The sequence below is a fragment of the Dendrobates tinctorius genome, unplaced genomic scaffold (assembly GCF_039654945.1).
Source record: "Dendrobates tinctorius isolate UK_male_01 unplaced genomic scaffold, ASM3965494v1 ptg000003l, whole genome shotgun sequence".
Classification (NCBI taxonomy): domain Eukaryota; kingdom Metazoa; phylum Chordata; class Amphibia; order Anura; family Dendrobatidae; genus Dendrobates; species Dendrobates tinctorius.
This window is the reverse complement of record NW_027361671.1, coordinates 63,422,750-63,445,031: the sequence shown is the minus strand read 5'-3', so window position 1 is coordinate 63,445,031 and position 22,282 is coordinate 63,422,750. Positions and strand designations below refer to the sequence as shown.

The 22,282-nt window shown below is 43.6% G+C and overlaps 1 protein-coding gene across 7 annotated transcripts in view; it reads right to left on the bottom strand.

The window, feature by feature from the left end:
- TNFAIP8 (TNF alpha induced protein 8) overlaps positions 1-22,282 on the bottom strand; it is a 205,356-nt gene that overhangs the window by 5,369 nt on the left and 177,705 nt on the right. The window contains exon 1 of one of the 7 annotated variants that reach the window (XM_073554485.1): positions 20,899-20,989. The exons of the other annotated variants lie outside the window; for them this stretch is intronic. Coding sequence (XP_073410586.1) covers positions 20,899-20,974 — 76 coding nt within the window. The 5' untranslated portion in view covers positions 20,975-20,989. Of the gene's footprint in view, positions 1-20,898; positions 20,990-22,282 lie in introns of those variants that run through there. 7 annotated transcript variants of the gene reach the window in all.

Sequence of the window (22,282 nt, the reverse complement as noted above, 5' to 3'; positions counted from 1 at the left end):
GCTATGGAGTCTGTATGTGAGAGGGGGAGATAAAATAACTGCCAAATGCACTGGTACCCCTCATCTTCAAGGTATTTACCCAATTCTTGTATTCCCAGATAGTCCCCTCTCCTCCATACACTTTGAGTATATACAGATTATTGAGACAATCAAGTCAGCAAAAAAACATAAGTTGCAAAACTTTTGCCGAACTGTAGGTGGCAGAACGAGCATCCAAACATCCTTGTGCCTTCGGAGTCCTGTGTACAGTGACGGAGCATTTCTTATTTACTCATAATATCGTAAAAGGTCGTTGTGAAAATGGAAAATGTGTCCACCCTGTGCGTGCAAATGAGCACACCACCATTAGGTGTAATAACTAACCTCAGGAGAAGTCAATATGCTAATGCTGACATACGGATACAACCATGAGATACGTACAGGCTCGGACTGTCCCACCAGAGAACAGGAGAATCCTCAGGTGGGCTCCTGTGCAGAAGTGGTCCACCACCCTCTCATATGAGCAGTACTTGACACCATACACTTGATTCACTATGTACAGACACTGGCAGCATCTTATTCATCTATTCTATTATTTCTAAACACTGTTTTTCGGTGATTCCTTTGTATCCCTGTTCATACTGCACCCACACACACAAATGATACACCATTTGAAAGGTAAACTTGCCCCCTTCAGCAAGAAAATAGCCAAACAAACCACACATCCACAATTTGATAACAAAATACAGTTTAAACATTAATTTTCATAAACCTGCAGTAAGGAAAAATGACCTGCAGGTGGCACGACAATACCCCAAAGCACACTACCAACACATTTGTAAACATGCACTGCTTTTTCGCTGATTAATTTGCCCCACACACACAAATGATACACCATTTGAAAGGTAAACTCGCTCCCTTCAGCAAGAAAACAGCCAAACAAACCACACATCCACGATTTTATCACTAGATACAGTTTAAACATTCATTTTCATAAACCTGCAGAAAGACACAATGACCTGCAGGTGGCACCTCAACCGGAAAACATTTTTTGGCCCAACTTATCAAAACAATTTATTGTATGACCAATCTACATATATAAATACCTGTCTGTGTTCATCAGCTCATGAAATGCAGTTACATTTGACCAGCTTGCTTTTTCTGAAATTGCCTGCGCCCCCGACGACCAATGTGCGAAAATTTTGCACGGGCCAAGCCAGTTTAACAATAAACCCAGTTTATTGCTACAGAAATTTGTCAAGGAGGATGAAGTCATATATGCATGTAGCTGAAAAGTGGGGCCCTGGAGTTCATGTTACTGGTGGGCCCCTGGCAACACGGCTCATGCATTTCCGGTGGGGTCACACTTCATTAAATCAATCAGAACTGTGACGAGAATGACACTGAATTCAATGCAATCAGTCTGGGGAAGCCAATGGCAACCATGCTGCCATCCTGTCATTCAGGAGGGTCTAACACACTGAAATGACGCCAAGACAAGAGTGATGATGAATGTTGTATGTTGCCACAATTTGCTAATAGGGGAATAAGGAAAATCTCACTAACATGATTTGGCACACCTGCAGCAATTGTTTGGAAAAGAAACCGCGACAGCAATGACGTATCGCTCCACCAAACTATTGCATTCTCCTACTATTTAAGTAAACTCGTTATAATTTGGGTCATCCACAGTGTCTAAACTGAAGTTATTATGCTCAGCCACTCTATGGAGAACCCGAGTTGGTCGTAGCCTGGACACTGGTGTGAAAAGCGACAGATGCATTTTTTGGACATATCAAATCATGTATCTGCTGTTTGGGCTACATGTTTATACTTAAAGAGACGTTCCATGAGCCTCTGGTGACAGATTCCTTTAAAGAAGCCCTCCCATGAAGTTTTTTTTAATAAATCTGTGTATATGTGCATGTACTGTGTTCGTGTTCATATAGTCCCATACCGCCACCATCTCTTGGATCGAGTGCCGCTCTGCTTCTCTTTCGAGTCACCTCTCTTCAGACCCTGTAAGACCATGTAAGTCTATGGAGCATCAGAATGAGCCAGAGAGTCTGAACAGTGGTGACGTCACTGAGAAGAGGAGCAGAACGGTGCAGGATGCCGGAAAAGGTAGCGGTGCGGGAGTATATTTACAGTACATGGGCAGCACGGTGGCTCAGTGGTTAGCGCTGCAGCCTTGCAGCGCTGGAGTCCTGGGTTCGAATCCCACCAAGGACAACATCTGCAAGGAGTTTGTATGTTCTCCCCGTGTTTGCGTGGGTTTCCTCCGGGTACTCCGGTTTCCTCCCACACTCCAAAGACATACTGATAGGGAATTTAGATTGTGAGCCTCATCAGGGACAGTGATGATAATGTGTGCAAAATGTAAAGCGCTGCGGAATATGTTAGCGCTATATAAAAATAAAGATTATTATTATTACATACACATATACTCTGATTTATTTAAAAATATCTCCATTGAAGAGCTTCTTTAAAAGGGAATGTTTCACCAGGTTTTGCTATGTAATCTGGGAGAACATGTAGGGGTAGAGACACTGATTCCAGTGTAGTATCACTTACTGGGCCATGTTTTGCTGTTTCAATACAATCACTGTTTTATTAGCAGGAGATCATTTATACAGGGACAAGCTACCTCGTGCTTCCTGGTCCAACCACACCACCAGCACTGATTAGAAGCTTTCTGTCAATATACAAAGTTCACAGAAAACTGCCAATCAGTGGTGTGGGCGGGGTTATACAGAGCTCAGCATTCAGAGCTCTAGATCTGCAGCAGAGAACAAAGACAATTTACTGTGTGCAGCAGTTTTAATTAAGTGACACATTGCTGGAATCAGGGTCTCTGTCCCTACCTCATGCTGATGTCAGATTACATAGCAAAATCTGCTGACAATCCCTTTAAAGCATCTTAAACTGGAGCTCTCATAAGGAAAAGAACTTGACTGAAGGGCAGAATGGTGTAATGCAGAACACACGGTCGTACCAGTGCCCAGAGCTGAATGCACTGCCTGCAGTCTAATATTGGGGGATCTTATAATTACACATTATGGAGTTGGATAATGTAAACTCTACACATACATTAATTGATAGCCGCGTGGAGTGATTGTTCAAATATAATTATGGAAAATATTATCCTGGCTTTGTAGTAGTGTTGACACCTCACACCCTAATGCCTTATGGGTGTAGTCCGGAGTAAAGAGTCTGGCATCAGCGCCAGGATCCATACAGCGATGGGAGGGATGTGCACATGACAGACACACTAGTATCCTGCAGGACAATTTCAGCACGACTTCTACTACAACCTTAAAAGGGAAATGCCACACTAAATGACATTACAAAAGTTTTACATAGTAACATAGTTATTAAGGTTGAAGGGAGACTTTAAGTCCATCTAGTTCAACCCATATCCTATCCTAACCTGCCCTAACATGTTGATCCAGAGGAAGGCAAAAAAAACCCACATGGCAAACACTAAGGTCCACATTGGGGAAAAAAATTCCTTCCCGACTCCACATACGGCAATCAGACTAGCACCCTGGATCAACAAAATATTAAGGAAACTAGTGTATATACCCTGTAACATTATACTTTTCAAGAAAGGCATCCAGTCCCTTCTTAAATTTTAGTAGGGAATCACTCATTACAACATCATATGGCAGAGAGTTCCATAGTCTCACTGCTCTTACAGTAAAGAATCCGCGTCTGTGACTATGCTTTTAAAGGGGTTTTGTAAAAACTGCTGCCAATACTCTCTCCACCAGCAATCCAATGACGACTCTTCTGCAGGGCTAACAGTCTTTGGTTGTAGTGGACACATGCCCACGGCCACTCGCATATGAACAGACGGGGATCACTGCTGAGCGCTCATCATTGGATATCTGGGAGAGAGTAGGTGAGCAGCAATGATTTTGCAACGATGCAACTAAACATTTATGGTGCAAACAATTATCTTCATAAGTCTAAATGTCAGGAAGTCCACCTGTGTACAGTCTAAGTGTCACATGTCTGTGAGTATATACACACCTTTCCTGAAAGGCCACAGAGGCTGCAACACTATTAACCCCTTCACCCCCAAGGGTGGTTTGCACGTTTATGACCGGGCCAATTTTTACAATTCTGACCACTGTCCCTTTATGAGGTAATAACTCTGGAACGCTTCCATGGATCACGGTGATTCGGACATTGTTTTCTCGTGACATATTGTACTTCATGATATTGGTAAAATTTAATTCATATAACTTGTGTTTATTTGTGAAAAAAACGGAAATTTGGCGAAAATGTTTAAAATATCGCAATTTTCCAACTTTGAATTTTTATGCCCTTAAATCACAGAGATACGGCACACAAAAAACTTAATAAGTAACATTTCCCACATGTTTACTTTACATCAGCACAATTTTGGAACCAAAATTTTTTTTTGTTAGGAAGTTATAAGGGTTAAAAGTTGACCAGCGATTTCTCATTTTTGCAACACCATTTTATTTTTAGGGACCACATCACATTTGAAGCCCCTTTGAGGGGTCTATATGGTGGAAAATACCCAAAAGTGACACCATTCTAAAAACTGAAAAACTGCACCCCTTAAGGTGCTCAAAACCAGATTCAAGAAGTTTATTAACCCTTCACAAAAAAAATACTTCAGGTTCAATTTTTTTATTTTACCAAGGGTAACAGGAGAAATTGGACTGCAAAAGTTATTGTGCAGTTTCTCCTGAGTACGTTGATACCTGATATGTGGGGGGGAACCACTGGGTGCATGGCAGAGCTCAGGAGGGAAGGAGCGCCGTTTTTGACTTTTAAAAAAAAACGCGCACAAAACCGCAAAAAAACCGCGCTCAAAACCGCAAAAAAAACGCATGAAGTTTTTTTTTATGTGCGTTTGCACTGCGCATGGTGCGCAGCGCAAAAAAACTTAAGTGTGAAAGTAGCCTTAGAGAGGGCTGTTCACCAAAATTCTCAGCCTGGGCAAGGAGGGCATTAATCAGAGAGGCAGCACAGAGACCAAAGGTAACCCTGAAGAAGTTGCAGAGTTCCCAAACAGAGGCTGAAATATCTGTTCATACGACCACAATAAGCAGTACACTCCATAGAGGTGGCATTTACAGAAGAGTGGGCAGAAAAAAGCCTTTACTTACACACAAAAATTGTTAGGCTTGTTTAGAGTTTGCCAAAAGACATGTGATAGACTCCCCAAATGTATGGAGGAAGGTGCTGTGGTCAGATGATACCAAAATTGAATTTTTCGGTCACCAACGTAAACACTATGGTCTGGAGCCAAACCAACACAGCTCATCACCCCAAAAACACCATCCCCAGAGTGAAACATAGTGGTGGCAGCATCATGCTGTGGTGGTGTTTATTGGCACCAGGGACAGGGAAAATGGTCTGAGTCGAGGAGAAGATGGATGGTGCAAAATATAGGGATATTCTTGAGCAAAACCTGTTTGTCAGTGATTTGAGATGGTGTCCAACAAGACAACACTCCAGTGGTTTAAGGGGAAATGTGTAAATGTTTTGGAGTGGCCTAGTCAAAGCCCAGGCATTAATCCAATTGAGAATTTGTGGTCAAACTTGAATACTGGTGTTCACCAGAGGAAACCATCTAAGTTGAAAGAGCTGGAGCAGTTTTGCCTTGAGGAATGGGCAAAAATCCCAGTGGCAAGATGTGGAAAAGTCATAGAGACTTATACAAAGTGACTTGCAGCTGTAATTGCCACAAGTGGGAGGCTCTATAAAGTACTCACTTTAGGGGGGTGAACAGTAGGCATGTTTTACATGAACTGATGCAAACCCTCAAAAAAAAAAAAAAAAAAAAAAAACCTGTGAAATTCCATGTTGTGATATAGCAACACAAAAAAAAAAAAATATGCCAAGGGGGAGTTAATACTTTCGCAAACCACTTTATCTAGCCCTGAAGGACCTGTTTCATATTACACAGACCACCCACTAATTTGAAATACTGACATGTTTCCATATAGATTACAGCATATTCTTGAGAAACATGCTGCAATTAGTTTATTTCCAGGGGATCTTGGTCCAAAGCAGACAACCCCTTTAAGTTTTATTAAAAGCACTTCCATCAAAGTTTTCATCCCCTTTATATATTGCAGTCATCATATTATACAGCATGGTGTACTTACAATTGCTCACTTTGCCTTTCTACCCAGCTAATTCCTCTCTTTTTTTCTGCTTTATGTAGAACCAAGAAGTCTCTTTTCCGTGCATTTATGATTTTTCTCTTCAACTCCTGACCCAGCTGATCTGCTCCTCCCTCCTGCCAAAGGATCTTTGCAGCGACTCATGTTGGGAAGCGAGACTGCCTGTTTTTACATAGAGCTTAGAAGGAGTCTAACCTAGTAAGTTTTTAATCATGTGAGGTCATAGACCTAATAGAAAAGAGAAGAATTAGCTAGGTAGAAAGGCAAAATGAGCAATTGTAAAAATCTAGTGCCAAAAAAGATAACTCCAAGAGGATAAACATTTTGATGGGAGGAGTGCTACTTTTACTGTTCAGACAGGATGGTAAATTCAGAGGTCCGTGAGACTCCAGTTGCTAGGGAGAAGTGCGTTGTGGGAGCTCAGCTGGGCATCCGTGTGGACAAAGAAAATTCAAAATTATTGGAAGCAGCAAGGTAGATGTGAAAACATCGCGAAGTAGATTGATAGGCAATAATGGTCAGTTCACACACTGCAAATTAGTTGCAGATATATCTGAAGCTGAGTAACTGTTCCCTACAGAAATCCATTGCATAATTTATATGAAAATTCTTACCGCTTGCCATAGGAAAAAAAGCTACATGATTTCATAACAAAAACCTCAAAAAATATTTGTTTCCAGATGTGCCTCTATATTCTGACATTCTAATTATGGCATGGTGTGGGGATGTATTAAACCTCTGCGACACTCATCAGAACGTAGCATTTTCGAGACCAGTGGACCGTGCAAATCTACTTTACCAGTCTGGTGGGATGTCTGCAAGAAGCCCATCATATCAAGAGGTGGTCTCTACAGCAGATAGACTTTTAGTGTCACACTGTAGGTATATTGTGCCATATACCTTTTTTTTTTTTTTTAAATCATATTGGCTGGAATAAGAGGGACTTTTCATCACAAATACAGCTTTTATTCCAATAAAAGGATACTAGGTGTGCAAAACTTAAGTGGAATATTTCAGCAAGTTTTTGCTATTTAATCTGAAGACAGCAGGTGATGGGGGCTAAAACACAGAATTCAGGGATGTGTCACTTGTCAAAGTGTGTGCTGCTTACTAACTGTGAAGGATTTATGACTAAGAGACTAACATTGCCGAAATATATTACTCTGGAAACGTCCCCTCCTGTGATAGGCAGCTCATTGTCTATGGGCTTTTGTGCATGGAGAGCCTTATGTAGGCGGGGTTAGCTTTCCAAGCTCTGCTTCATTCTAAATCTAAAAAGTGTGTGGGGGGTGGGTACCGTGTTTGTAAAAAAAAAATAAAAATTTTGTTGAATAGTGTTTTTGTTGAACTCGTAGCATCTCTATTTTTCAAGGTCTGAGTGAGGGCTTATTTTTCGCCCGCCGAGCTGACTTTTTTAATCATGCCATTTTAGTATAGATATGACATTTTGAGTGCCTGTTTTTGCTCGTTACCCCATTTACAGACCAGATTCTTTTTATATTTTGATAGATTGGGTGTTCTGAACCCAGCCATATCAAATGTGTGTATTTTTTTTATTGTTTTATTTTGAATGCGGCAAAATGGGGGTGATTTGACCCTATTATATATTATCTATATACAGAATTGCCTTAAATTGTCTGTCATCCACTTCCGTCTGGATGTCCCCGAATCCCACAATCCTCTGCGCCGCACTGGAAGTACGCCGACCGCCATTTTGGTACACCCAAGTGATGCCGCCCGGATCCAGGACGCAGATGCGATGCCAACCGCCGCTGGGATCCCAGCTGCCACTCGGATCCAGGTCACCACTTCGATCCCAACTGCCCATGGGATCCCAGCTGCCGCTCGGATCCAGGCCACCGCTGCGATCCCAGCAGCTGCTCGGATCCAGGCCACTGCTGCGATCCCAACTGCCCCTGGGATCCCAGCTGCTGCTCGGATCCAGGCCACTGCTGCGATCCCAACTGCCCCTGGGATCCCAGCTGCTGCTTGGATCCAGGCTGCCACTTCGATCATGAGGCTGTGAAAGGGGTGTAACGAGGGGTTATAACGAGAGGGGTGTAATAACGGGGGCATAATGAGAGGATGTAATGAGGGGGGGAGTAATGAGAGGGTTGCCGCAGCCGAACGCCCGCCAGGACCCACTGCCTGACTACGCGTGCCGGATCCCACCGCTGCCTGCCCACCGACCTCCGTGCAGTCACAGCCGGCAGGAAAGACCGTGGCTTGAGGCCTGTGCTGGAGATTGGGTGCGGCCACCCTCTGGTGGCGCCGAACACCATCTCCAGCACAGACCGCAAAACACCGTCTTTCCTGCCGGTTGTGACTGCATGGAAGTGGGTGGGCCGCCACCCCCAGTGCCACAAAGCTGCCCCCATCGTGATGTTACTGCCCTCCCGATGCGATAGCATCGGGCACACATCTAATTTTTAATATTTCCCAAAACTTTTTTTTTTTTTTTTTTTTTTTTTTTAACTTTTGCACTTGCTTCAATAGTCTCCTTAGTAGACTTGAAGCTGTGATAATCTAATTGCTATTGTGAAGCAATCAACATAGCAGATCAGCAATGACAAGAACGAGGGTCTTCAGCAGACCCCTGGTTATTATGCCAACCCATTGGTTCTCCCATTATGTGACAGGGGCGCCGATGGGCTGGTCTTATGACGCGCTTCCGATGCGATCGTGTTAAATGCCGCTGTCAGAGATTGACAGTGGCTTTTATCTAGCTAACAGCTGTGGTTGGATGACGATTCCACTTGGGGCGGTTAGGGGCACATGACAGCTAATCAAATCAGCTGTTATTTGCTGGAAAAGATGACGTCTCGGCTCCAGAGCCTGCATCAATGGGGGGTACACGACCTATGACGTACCTATACATTATAGGTAATGAAGGGGTTAAGTGGCTCTCAGATGAGGAAAAACCTGCTGACAGAATCCCTTTAAGGGAAGAATGCCCAATAGCTTCTGTATTATGTTACAATGCATTGCCTGCACATTTGATATATTTTTTTTTTATATGCCAATAATGTGTTGTTTTGTTTGTGAAAACTGATTGTATCGGAGTGGTTTAATTAAAATAATCTGATTAAAAATAAATATATAAATGCAAGCACTGTATGTTGTGTCACTTCTACTTTACCAACATCCCCTATTACCCAACCCCATCGTTTCAGTTATAGTTGTACACTCATACAAATGACCGACACAGTAAAGTTTCATTTCTGTAAAGTAGAGCTCCACAGGAAATTGCACTGCTGAGTAAGATGGATGTCCCAGCTGCACAGCACCAAGGCATTAAAACACCAGCACTATAGCCATATCTCCATTCTAAGTCAATAAATATCAGAGATTTTCTTCATGCGCCAAACTCCAGACACAATAGTAGGTCATGCTGCCTGGCACATATAGGACAGAGCTGGGAACAGAAAGATTGATCTAGGGAAAACTCTAGCAAATATATGAAGTTACATCCTACCAGTGCTCTGAATGCTGAGCTCTGTATAGCCGCGTCCCCACCACTGATTTGCACAGTGTACACAGACCACTGCCAAATCAAAGGGGGGCGGAGTTATACATAGCGCATGAATATGGAGGTCTACCTGGCAACAAGTTTACCAATCCTCTGGTGATCATGTAGTTTTCATAAAATCACAATTTTATCAGCAGAACAACAAGCAGCCCAGTAAGTGACACATTGCTGGAATCAGAGTCTCTGGCTCTACATTACTCTGCTCTCAGACTAGGTGTCAAAAACCTGCTGACAGATTCCCGTTAAAAGGGGTTGTCCGTGCACAACAGATTGATGACCTATTTCAATGTGTTGCGGCCCATGCCGGGTTTTGCAGAACAGTTTTGATTCAAAATAACAGCTGTTCTGCAGTTCCAGGCAGAGACTGCTACACAATGAATGTGCTAGTGCTTTTCAGGTCTTTTCAAAGTGTTCACATACAGCGTACACTGGAGCAAACAGCTAATCGGCGATGTCATATTGATGACCTATTTAATAGGTTACCAATAGGTTATGCCCAGATAAGTGTTATGATTCGGTAACCGAGGAGGATAGCCGGGGAATAGGCTAGGCAACCAGAAAGGTTGGTAACTAAGCGGACTGCAGACCCCTGAGCTGACAACACAACTAGAATTAGCTGTGGGACGTACCTACGATGCTCTAGACGCCTCGGCACAGCCAAAGAATTAACTAAGCCTAAAGAAAGAAAGGGAAAAGCTAAACTGCCCCGGAGTAGAACACCAAAGGAATAGACAACCCCCAAACATATATTGCCGGTGAGACAAGATGAAGCACAAACACAGCCAGAAAATAGAGTAAGCAAATGACGGGGCCCAAACTGTCTAGATAGAATAGGACAGGAAAGAATACTGTCTGCAGTCACGCAAAAAACCCGAAGAAAAATCCAACACATATCATATGCAAAAATACTGAGGCCACACGACCTCTCCCCCACTAGATCAGAATTCTGGTGTGAACTGGAAGCAAAGCAAAAGATACTAATATACTAGGGGATCAGAAATACTGAACAAACTGACATGAACTGAAGCATATGGAACGGGGTCCAGTGCAGGCCCCCGCAGGGAACAAGGCTGAACACACAACAGCAAAGCAGAAATCAGAGTAAGGCAAAAACAGACAAATGACTTATTTTAAAATGTAGGACCAAGCAGGGGACAAACAGACTTCCAAAGTGCACAGGAAGAAACAAAATCACCAGCAACAATTGAGGGAAGGCTGCTCACTTAAATCCTCCCAGTCTGTAACACCTGATCTCCAATCATCCTCTTCAGGTGATTGACCTCTGTCAGCTAGACCAACTTCATTACCCGCTGAAATCACAAGAGGGAGCCCAAACTCAGAAGAAGCCAGGTCAAAAGTATTCACAACAGTACCCCCTCTTGAGGAGGGGTCACCGAACCCTCACCCGAGCCACCAGGCCAATCAGGATGGGCCCGGTGGAAGGTGCAAAAAAATCTCTCGGCATGAATGTCAGAAGCAAACACCCAAGAATGACCAAGTACTGGAGTCTCCATATAGCTAGACGAGAATCCAATACCTTCTCTACCTCATACTCCAGATTATCCTTAGCCAATACAGGTTCAGGGGGTACAGCCATGGGAACTACTGGCTCCACAAACCTTTTCAACAAAGATTTATGAAAAATGTTGTGAATCTTAAAAATTCCTGGAAGAGCCAAATGGAAGGAAACATGATTAAGGATTTCCAAAATCTTATAAGGTCCAATGAACCTTGGCTTGAATTTGGAGAAGCAACTTTCATAGGAATATTTTTTGAGGATAACCAAACCATGTCAAAATAAAAAAAAACGTGATCCAGCTTGAGACGGAGGCGGCTGCAACTTTACAAAGCTTTATTGGACAACTTAAAAATGTTAGTTCTTTAAAAATTTCTCCAGAGCAAACACCGAGCACACCAGTGAGGAGGATCAACGCGTTTCAACTAAAGAGTCTTAGTCATGATCTACCTGACAATGCATTGAAAAACTATATATTAGTGTGCACATGGCATTGATTGGACAGAATTAAAAATGCAAAGAAGCAGAAATAAATTGAGAAAAGAAAGAAAAAACGAAGAGTTCTTAATCAAAAATCATCATGGACAACAGTAAACTAGGATAAAACATTTCCTTGTAAAATATTGCAAAGACAGTATTCAATATAGTTCTATTAGGTCTTGTCTAGCATTGAGACCGTGGGGAATATGGGTGTCAAGCATAAACATCCAGTATGTTTTGCGGTTAAGTAATTTCTGTTGTAAATTACCTCCTCTAGGTGGTTTGTAAACCTTTTCAATTCCACAAAATCTAAAACTAATTAAATTGCCTTTGTTGGCAAACCATTGGGCCTTCTCCTGAGAATGAGAGAACTTATCCACTACTTGATCCCAAATCTGCTGCATTCTCTCTACCACAGAATCTACACCTGGACAGGCCGAAGCCTCCACCTGCCCTGAAGAAATCTGAGGGTGAAACCCAAAGTTTCAGAAAAAAGGAGACATCAAAGTGGCAGAACTAGCCCTATTATTAAGAGCAAATTCAGCCAAGAACAAAAAAGAGACCCAGTCATCTTGATCAGCAGACACAAAACATCTCAAATAGGTTTCCAAAGTCTGGTTTGTTCTTTCAGTCTGCCCATGGGTCTGAGGATGAAACGCAGAGGAGAAGGACAAGTGAATTCCCAGTTTAGAACAAAAAGTTCTCCAAAATCTGGAAACAAACTGGACACAATGTTCTCAGGAATGCCATGCAAACGGAACCACCTATTGTAAAAACAAGGGCACCAACTCCGAAGAGGATGGCAACTTCGGCAATGGTACAAGATGGACCATCTTGGAAAATCTTTCACAGAACACCCAGATAACAGTCATTCTCTGAGAGACAGTGAGGTCGGAAATAAAATCCATTGAGATATGGGTCCATGGCCTCCTGGGCACCAGCAGTGGCATTAACAATCCACTAGAACGAGAACAGGGCTTTGACCGAGAACAAGCCCCACAGGACTGCACAAAATTCCTGACATCACGAGATAAGGCAGGCCACCAAAAAGACCGACTCGCCAAATCTCTGGTACCAAAAATACCCGGATGACCAGCCAACGCAGAGCTGTGAATTTCAGACATCACTCTTCTCCTCCATTGGTCGGGGACATACAATTTCCCCATAGGGCATCGTTCAGGTTTGTCCTCCTGAAATTCCTCCAAGGCAAGTCTCAAATCGGGTGAAATAGTGGAAAGAACCACACCCTCATTTATAATGGTAGTAGGCTCAGTCACATCAAGAGAATCCGCAAAGAAACTCCTAGAGAGGGCCTCCGCCTTAATATTCTTAGTGGCCAGAAGAAAGGAGACCACAAAATTAAAAAACGCGTGAAAAACAAGGCCCACCTAGCCTGTCTAGGATTCAATCGCTTGGCTGATTCAAGATAGATCAAGTTCTTGTGGTCGGTGAGGACAACAACTTGATGTCTGGCTCCCTCCAACCAAGGTCCCCACTCCTCAAACGCCCACTTCATAGCCAACAATTCCCGATTCCCCACATCATAATTACATTCAGATGGGGAAAATTTTCGGCACAAGGGTTCATCTTAGAGGTTACCGGATCTCTTTGAGACAAAATGGCTCCTGCACCAATCTCAGAAGCATCTATCTCCACTTGAAATGGGAGAGAAACATCAGGTTGCCGTAGAACAGGAGCAGAAGTGACTCTCAGCTTAAGCTCCTGAAATGCCGAAACTGCTTCTGGAGACCAATTCAACACATCAGCGCCCTTTTTGGTCAAATCTGTCAGTGGTTTCACAATACCAGAAAAATTACTTATGAATTTACGGTACAAATTAGCAAAAACCCCAAAATTTCTGGAGAGCCTTCAAAGAAGTAGGCTGAACCCAATCATAAATGGCCTGGACCTTAACCGGGTGCATTTCAATAGCGGACGGGGACAAAATGAATCCCAAAAACAAAATTTTTTGTACGCGAAAGAGACATTTCGATCCCTCAACATATAGAGCATTTTCTCTCAAAATCCGGAAAACAATCCGAACATGTTCCACATGAAAATCCCAATCATTGGAAAAAAGCAAAATATCGTCCAAATAAACGATCAAAAACTTGTCCACATAATCCAGGAAAATATCGTTCATGAAAGATTGGAAGACGGAAAGGGCATTAGTGAGCCCAAAAGGCATCACTAAGTACTCAAAATGCCCCTCAGGAGTATTAAACGCCGTCTTCCATTCATCACCGTGCTTGATGCGAATAAGATTATACGCCCTCATAAGGTCAAGCTTGGTAAACCATCTAGCACCTTTCACTCTGGAGAATAAATCAGAAATCAGGGGTAACGGATACTGATATTTAACAGTGATTTAATTAAGGAGACGATAATCAATACATGGCTGGCCTTAATGAGCCATCTTTCTTGGCCACAAAGAAAAAGCCGGCACCTAAAGGTGAAGAGGAAGGTCTGATATGACCCTTCTCCAGTGACTCCTTGATACAAGATCGCATAGCATCATGTTCAGGTACAGATAAGCTGAAAAGCCGACCCTTGGGAAATTTACAACCGGGCACTAACTCGATCGCACAATCATAACTCCTATGAGGAGGCAAAGCCGTGGACTTACTCTCACTAAATACATCAGAAAAATCAGCCAAATAGTCAGGAACATCAAGAGACTGGGGAGAGGTGGAAAAAACAGGAGTGTCACTAAGCACACATTGACAACCCCAACTCACCACAGACACAGATTTCCAATCCAGAACAGGATTATGGGTCTGCAACCAAGGAGAACCCAGTACAATAATGTCATGTAAATCATGCAACACCAAAAATGTACAATTCTCTTGGTGGTCCGGGGCTACCCGCATTATCTCTTGGGTCCAAAACTGGGGTTTATTCTCCGCCAAAGGGGTAGCATCAATACCCCTTAAAGGGATAGGAGTCCGCAGGGGTACCATGGGAAAACTACAATGTTTGGCAAAGTCAAAATCCATCAGGTTCAGGGCTGCTCCTGAATCAACAAAAGCCTTAGCAGAAAATGAAGATAAGGAGCAGATCAAGGAAACCTCCAAAAGGAATTTAGGCTGTACACTGCCCAAAGCAAATGAGTGAGCAAAACGTTTTTCTCGCTTAAGGCAGACGGAAATAGTATGAGAGGCGTCCCCACAAAAGAAGCACAACTTATTACTCCTAAATTCTTGATGTGCGCCCTGGACAAAACTATCACACTGCATGGGCTCAGAAGTTTGTTTGAAAGGAAACACCGCCTCTCGCATAGTTTTACGTTCACGTAAATGTCGATCAATTTGAATGGCTAATGACAGAGTTGTTAAGACCAGAGGGGACAGGAAATCCCACTATGACATCTTTTACGGTTTCTGCCAGACCCTTCCGAAAAGAGCTGCTAGGGCGTCATTGTTCCATTTAGTAAGGACCGCCCACTTTTGGAATTTCTGACAATATAACTCTGCTGTTTCCTGACCCTGGTTCAATGCCAGTAAAGTGGTTGATCAAACTGAGAAAACATTAGGTTCATCATACAACAACCGCAGAGCCTGAAAAAAACGCATCCACATCCACAGAATAGGATCCCCAGGTGTCAGGGAAAAAGCCCAGTCCTGCGGGTCGCCGCACAACAGATGACAATTTTAACCTGCTGCACCGAGTTCCCTGAGGAATTAGGTTTCAAGGCAAAAAATAGTTTACAATTATTCTTAAAGTTCAAAAATTTAGACCAATCCCCAGAAATAAATCAGGAGTAGGGACTTTAGGTTCTACAGTAGACGATTGAGCAAGATATTCAGTAATTCCCCGAACTTCAGGCAGCAAGCTGCGCAACACGATCGGACAATTGCTTAGTCTCCATTACAGAAAAAATCCTCCTACGGCCCCCAGAGAAAAAAATATATAATAAATTCTGACACTTTTTTTTTTTACAATTCTTTCCTTCTTTAGAGTATCCTAGGATTAATAGTGTGGGCTGCTGATTCTGTAATGATTCGGTAACCGAGGATAGCCGGGGCATAGGCTAGGCAACCAGAAAGGTTGGTAACTAAGCGGACTGCAGACCTCTGAACTGACAACACAACTAGAATTAGCCGTAGGACGTACCTACGATGCCCTAGACGCCTCGGCACAGCCAAAGAATTAACTAAGCCTAAAGAAAGAAAGGGAAAAGCTAAACTGCCCCAGAGTAGAACCCCAAAGGAATAGACAGCCCCCAAACATATATTGCCGGTGAGACAAGATGAAGCACAAACACAGGCAGAAAATAGAGTAAGCAAATGACGGGGCCCAACCTGTCTAGATAGAATAGGACAGGAAAGAATACTGTCTGCAGTCAACGCAAAAAACCCTAAGAAAAATCCAACACGTCTGATATGCAAAAATACTGAGGCCACACGACCTCTCACCCACTAGATCAGAATTCTGGTGTGAACTGGATGCAAAGCAAAAGATACGGATATACCAGGGGATTCGAAATACTGAACAAACTGACATGAGCTGAAGCATATGGAACGGGGTCCAGTGCAGGTCCCCGCAGGGAGCAAGGATGAACACACAACAGCAAAGCAGAAATCAGAGTAAGGCAAAAACAGACAAATGAGTTATCTGAAAGATGCAGGACCAAGCAGGCGACAAACAGACTTCCAAAGTGCACAGGAAGAAACAAAATCACCAGCAACAATTGAGGGAAGGCTGCTCACTTAAATCCTCCCAGTCTGTAACACCTGATCTCCAATCATCCTCTTCAGGTGATTGAACTCTGTCAGCTAGACCAACTTCATTACCCGCTGAAACCACCAGAGGGAGCCCAAACTCAGAAGAAGCCAGGTCAAAAGTATTCACAACAGATAAGCCCTTTAAAGTGGTTTTAGAGATTAAAAACAAAAAAGTTAAGAGAAGTGAATGAAGCCTGATAATTCTCTTGGATGCTCTCAACCACTTATGGCATGGATGTGCCGTCTACACACGACTGCAAACAGCCAATCACAGGCCTCCGTGGTGTACAATACTGCTAAGTGAAACAATTGGCTGCAAAGGTCAAGTTGGTCGTTAAACAGATTGTTTTATAATAATCATTCAAGAACACAAATAAATATTTTTGGACAACTCATTTCGAAAAGGTGGCCTTTCATGCTTCATATTCTACAGTGTATTTTGATCCCTTGATTAGCATTTAATTTTTTAGACTTTTAATTTTACTTTTTAATACAGTCACTGAAAGAGGTAAATCTTTGACCGCGTATACCATCTTGTAAGTTCATTGCAAAATGCAATGTTTGAAAAAGGCTCATAAAACACAAGAATAGAACAATGAAATAATTCAGTCCAGGTAAGGAAAAAAAAAAAAAAAATCAAACTCTAGACCTGGATCCTCCGCCACCTCCTCACTGTTCCTGACATTAGTCATTCATGACACTTTATGCTCCTCTAAGTCCTTTAAACAATTTGTGTAACGAGTGAGCACCCATTAGAACAAGAGACACCCTAATGTCTAAGTAAATATACATCTCAAGCTCTCACCCACAGCTAAAAGGTAGGCACCCTGGAAGGTCACAACACTAAAATCAAGTTACAGTGGCTTGCAGTACTTTGTAGAGCCTCCTTTTGTGGCAATTATAGCTGCAAGTCACTTTCGATAAAGGCCCTTTTACATTTAGGCCTCTTTCACACATCCGATGTCAGGGGTCCGGCGGCGTGCGGCGAAAAGCCAGGCCGCCGGATCCGGCCAGCAGCGGTGACACCGGATGTACATGCGGCGCCTGATGCGACTTGGAGGACATTTAAAGGAGCCGCAGCACCGGGGGACGGGAGAGCCAGCCGGAGAGAGATCGGGAGACGAGAGAGCAGCCAGAGAGAGCAGCCAAAGAGAGAGCGGGGGGCGAGAGAGCAGCCAAAGAGAGAGCGGGGGACGAGAGAGCAGCCAGAGAGACAGGGGGGGACGAGAGAGCAGCCAGAGAGACAGCGGGGGACGAGAGAGCAGCCAGAGAGACAGCGGGAGACGAGAGAGCCAGCCAAAGAAAGGTATGGAGCGTATGGAGGGAGGGAGAGAGAGAAGGGGAGGGGGAGAGAGAAAGATGCGCGCCGGGCACTTGTGGGGTTAAAGCTCACAGTTCCCGGGCATGCGCTGTTGAAAAAGCTGGTCCGGCGCTGCAAAAAAACGTTGCAGCCAATGTTTTTTGCAGACGCCGGACGGCGCATGTTTGCCGTATCCAACAAAACCCGGAGGCGCCGCATGTCCATCCGGCACGATGCGGTGATCATTACATTCTATGTGAAAAAACCGGATCCAATTCCGGATCCGGTTTTCACAATTTTCGCCGCATCGTGCCGGATTTAAAAAAACGGATGTGTGAAAGTAGCCTTAGCGATGCACCAGCGATCCCGACCACGATACGACCCGGTCAGGATCGCTGGTGCATCGCTAAACGATCGCTAGTGAGCTGCCACACAGGCAGATCTCACAGCGATGCAGCAGCGATACAGCGGACGATACTTACTTTTCAGATGCGGCGATCCTGACGTCCTCCCGCCCGCCTCCACACGTCGCGAAATGGAGCAGGCCGATCTCGCACGATCAGCGACAGACAGCGGGGGAGCCGGTCGGAGGTAAGTATCACACATAGCGATATCTCTAGCAATATCGCTATAACGTCACAAAATCGGTGACGTTATAGCGATATTGCTAGCGATATTGCTATGTGTAAAACCCCCTTAAGTCTCCGAGTTTTCCATATCTTGCCATTGGCATTATTCCACAAGACAAAACTGTTAAAGCTCCACTTAAGGTACTGACACACTTAGCGATGTACCAGCGATCCCGACCAGCAATATGACGCGGTCAAGATCGCTGGTACATCGCTAAGTGATCGCTAGTGAGCTGCCACACAGGCAGATCTCGCCAGCAACATCGCAGGGGTCTGGGGTCGCTACTTACGTGTCAGACGAGGCGATGAAGACGTCCTCCCGCCCGCATCCACGCGTCGCTCGTCGCCCCAGCAGGAAGCTGACGAGAAACAGTCCAGGACGTTCTCGAGCGATCAGCGATAACCAGCGGGGGAGCGGTCGGAGGTAAGTATCAGACATAGCGATATCGCTAGCAATATCGCTATAACGTCACAAAAACCAGTGATGTTATAGCGATATTACTACCGATATCGCTTAGTGTGACAGGCCCTTTAGATTGTTTCCTCTGATAAACAGCAACCTTGAAGTCTGACCACAGATTCTCAATTAGATTAAGGTCAGGACTATTACTAGGCCTCTCCAAAACATTTACAGGTTTCCCCTTTAAACACTCGAGTGTTGCTTTAGCAGTATCCTTTGGGTCATTGTCTAACTGGAAGATGAAACGATCCATCGCAGTCTCAAATCACTGACAAACAGGTTTTGCTTAAGAATAGCCCTGTATTTTGCGCCACCCATTTTACTCTGGTCTCGGAGCATTTTCCCTGTTGCAGAAACCAACCACAGCATGATGCTGCCACCACGTTTCACTGTGGGGGATGGAGTTCTTGGGGTGATGAGAGGTGTTGGTTTGGCGCCAGACATAGCGTTTACCATGGTGGTCAAAATATTCAATATTGGGCTCATCTGACTATAGCATCTTCCTCCATATATTTGGGGAGTCTTCCACATGTCTTTCAGCAAACTCAAAACGAGCCTAACAATTTTTGTGTGTAAGTAAAGGCTTTTTTTGTGCCCACTCTTCCATAAAGGCCACCTCTATGGAGTGTGCGGCTTAGGCCTCTTTCTCACTTCAGTCTTTTGAAGTCAGTTGCACACCGTCAAAGTGTGAATAAACGGATCCGTTGCAGATTTGCAAAAAACTGATGCGACGGATCCGTTGCAGCAGACAATGCATGAAATTTAAAGGAATAGAACTCTGGAAAAGGAGAGAGAGAGAGAATTTTATGTGCCAGAACGGCTTTTAGGGTTAAATTGAATGAATGGAAAATAGTTCCGGGCAGGCTCAGTTTAAAAAAGCGGGTCTGCCGCAGACAAAAAATGTTACAAAGTCCATCTACTCCAGACGGCCGATGCTCAAATTCCAACGGATCCGTCAAATAACGGATGCAACTGACTACCATCCGCCGCTAATGCAAGACTATGAGAAAAAACGGATTCCGCAAAAAAAAAAAAAAAAAAAAAAAAAAAAGACGGATCCGTTTTTTTTCAAAAAAGGGTGGATTTTGACTGACGTCAAAAGACTGAAGTGTGAAAGAGGCCTTATTGTGGTCATATAGACAGATAAGCTAGTTCCTGTTTGGGAACTGTGCACCTCCTTCAGGGTTACCTTTGGTCTCTGGTACTGCCTCTCTGATTAATGCCCTCCTTGCCAGGGCTGAGAGTTTTGGTGGGCGGCCCTGTCTTTACAGGTCTGTTGTGGTACCATGTTCTTTCCACTCGTGACTTGTACTTCCCAATAACTTTGTTCCTGACTTACTTGGAGATCTCCGTGGTCTTTCATGGTGTTGTTTGGCTAGTGGTGCCTCTTGCTTAATGGTGGTACAGCCTTTGTGACCTTTCAGGAAAGGTGTGTATATACTAACAGACCATGTGACACTTAGACTGCACATAGGTGGACTTCCTGTCACTAAGCATATGACTTATGAAGACAATTGCTTGCACCAGACATTTTTAGGAGCTTCATGGCAAAAAGGGTGTATTTGCTTATGCCAGTTTTCAGTTATTTGATCCCATAAATGTAATTTATGCCTAGATTTTATTCACATCACCAACTTCCACTAATTAGTGCTGAGGTAGTACACACATTGGATTACAAAAATATTTAAACACAGGTTGTAAGATAACAAAATAGGTAAAAAGCCAGAGTGGTAATACTTTCGCATGCCACTGTACATCAACTGAGCACAACATTTAGCCAATTTAAGCTTTCCAAAGTTACAATAAAAATACCTACAAAAGTCAAAACTCTGTAGAACAGCTTCTCAACTTGTACTATTGATTAATGGTTAACACAGACGTATTGACAATAGAACGATTTTACTTGTTTGCTTAAGACCAAAGAAATGCAGAAAATGGCTGGAATAGTTTCACCCAGAAACATTTTCAAGTTTTTGCTTACAAAAGTCTGTACTCAATACATTGAAAATAGACATGGAAGTGTGTGACTACATTATAGGCAATGCCGGCAGGGATGGCTCATCCAAACAGGGCACAGAAAAAGGCTAAATTGGCAATCATATGCAACTTACAGCCAGCAGTAAAGAATGGCATGAGAGAGAAGTAGAGCACTTCGAGGGGCCTCATTACCATGGTATACATCACCATGGTGGCCACCGTGGCTCGCTGCGCACACAGTCCCGGCTGCTACACAGATTCCTACTGAAGAGGCAGAGAGAGAGCTTTACGTTAGTTACATATCTGGGTTGTCAGGCAGATATATTCGGTCCACATCACATTCCATTTCTATATACATATGCCATATTACATGGTATAAATATTTGGACGTTTCTCAACACAATCCATGATCATCCTACTAAAACCTTCTTTTGTTAAAACTCAGATGTGCATATAAGGTAAAACAATGTATTGCGATCAATTTTCTGCCAAGTACAGCATCAAACATACTATGGTAGTAGATGCATTGCCATGGCAGAAAGTAGCATGGAGTAGTCTATTCCAGGAATTCAACTGCAACTCAGAGGAAACTCATTTGTAGCCATTTGCCATGGGCAGCTGTTCCCTGGCTGCTTCATCTTTCCATTTGTCACAAAACCCTGGTGCTAGTGATATCCTGAGCAGAATTTCAATAGGAAACAAAAGCTTTCTGTGCTCACACGGGGAGGACGAGAAATAAATACATATATGTTCATACACTGGCTGAAGAAACCAGAGAAGGATGAAGTGCTCATTGTTTGAATGCCAACGCTATTCTAGGCGAGAACACAGAAGAGAGAAATGTGCTGTACATTCCTGAATGTGCCATACAACGGGAACAATGTAAAGTTACAACTCTTAAAGGGACCATGCACTGCTGGGATAAAAGGCCTGGCATCTGGTGCTCTCCGTGGTATCCTTCATCACTTCTAGTAGTGAGGTAAAAGCTCAACAAACAATTCTGTACAAAACAACTATAACAAAAGGTTCAATAATACAATTATTGCCCAAAGTGGCACTGTTTCATTTAGCCAGAGTAGTTAAGAAATGAAAGTGGACGGTATGAAACGGGCTCAAGAGCTGAGCCTGCGCCATATCCAGGATGTGTCAGGTGTGATACACAGCCAGCATCTTACTGTAACAGCAGCCATTTCCAAGTAACTATTAACTTTTGACATTCTGCTGCTAATCATGAACTGCGGCATTTGAATAGCACAATTGTCTGTGCACACGTGCACTTCCAACGCACCCCCCCTCCCATACCCTAACAATGCAATCGCCGAGGGTCTATGGGTTGTTATGGCAAATGGGGGACTGCTGAAGATCCCAACTTATGCCATTTCTTTTTAGTCCTGTGAAGCTGAGCTTGTGGCTCTTGTACCCAAGCTTCTGAGTAGAGTGCAATTTATCTACATACTGCAAAACTGCAGTATATAGGACAGGGGATAAAACAAAAACAGGCTCAAGTCCCTCAGTAGA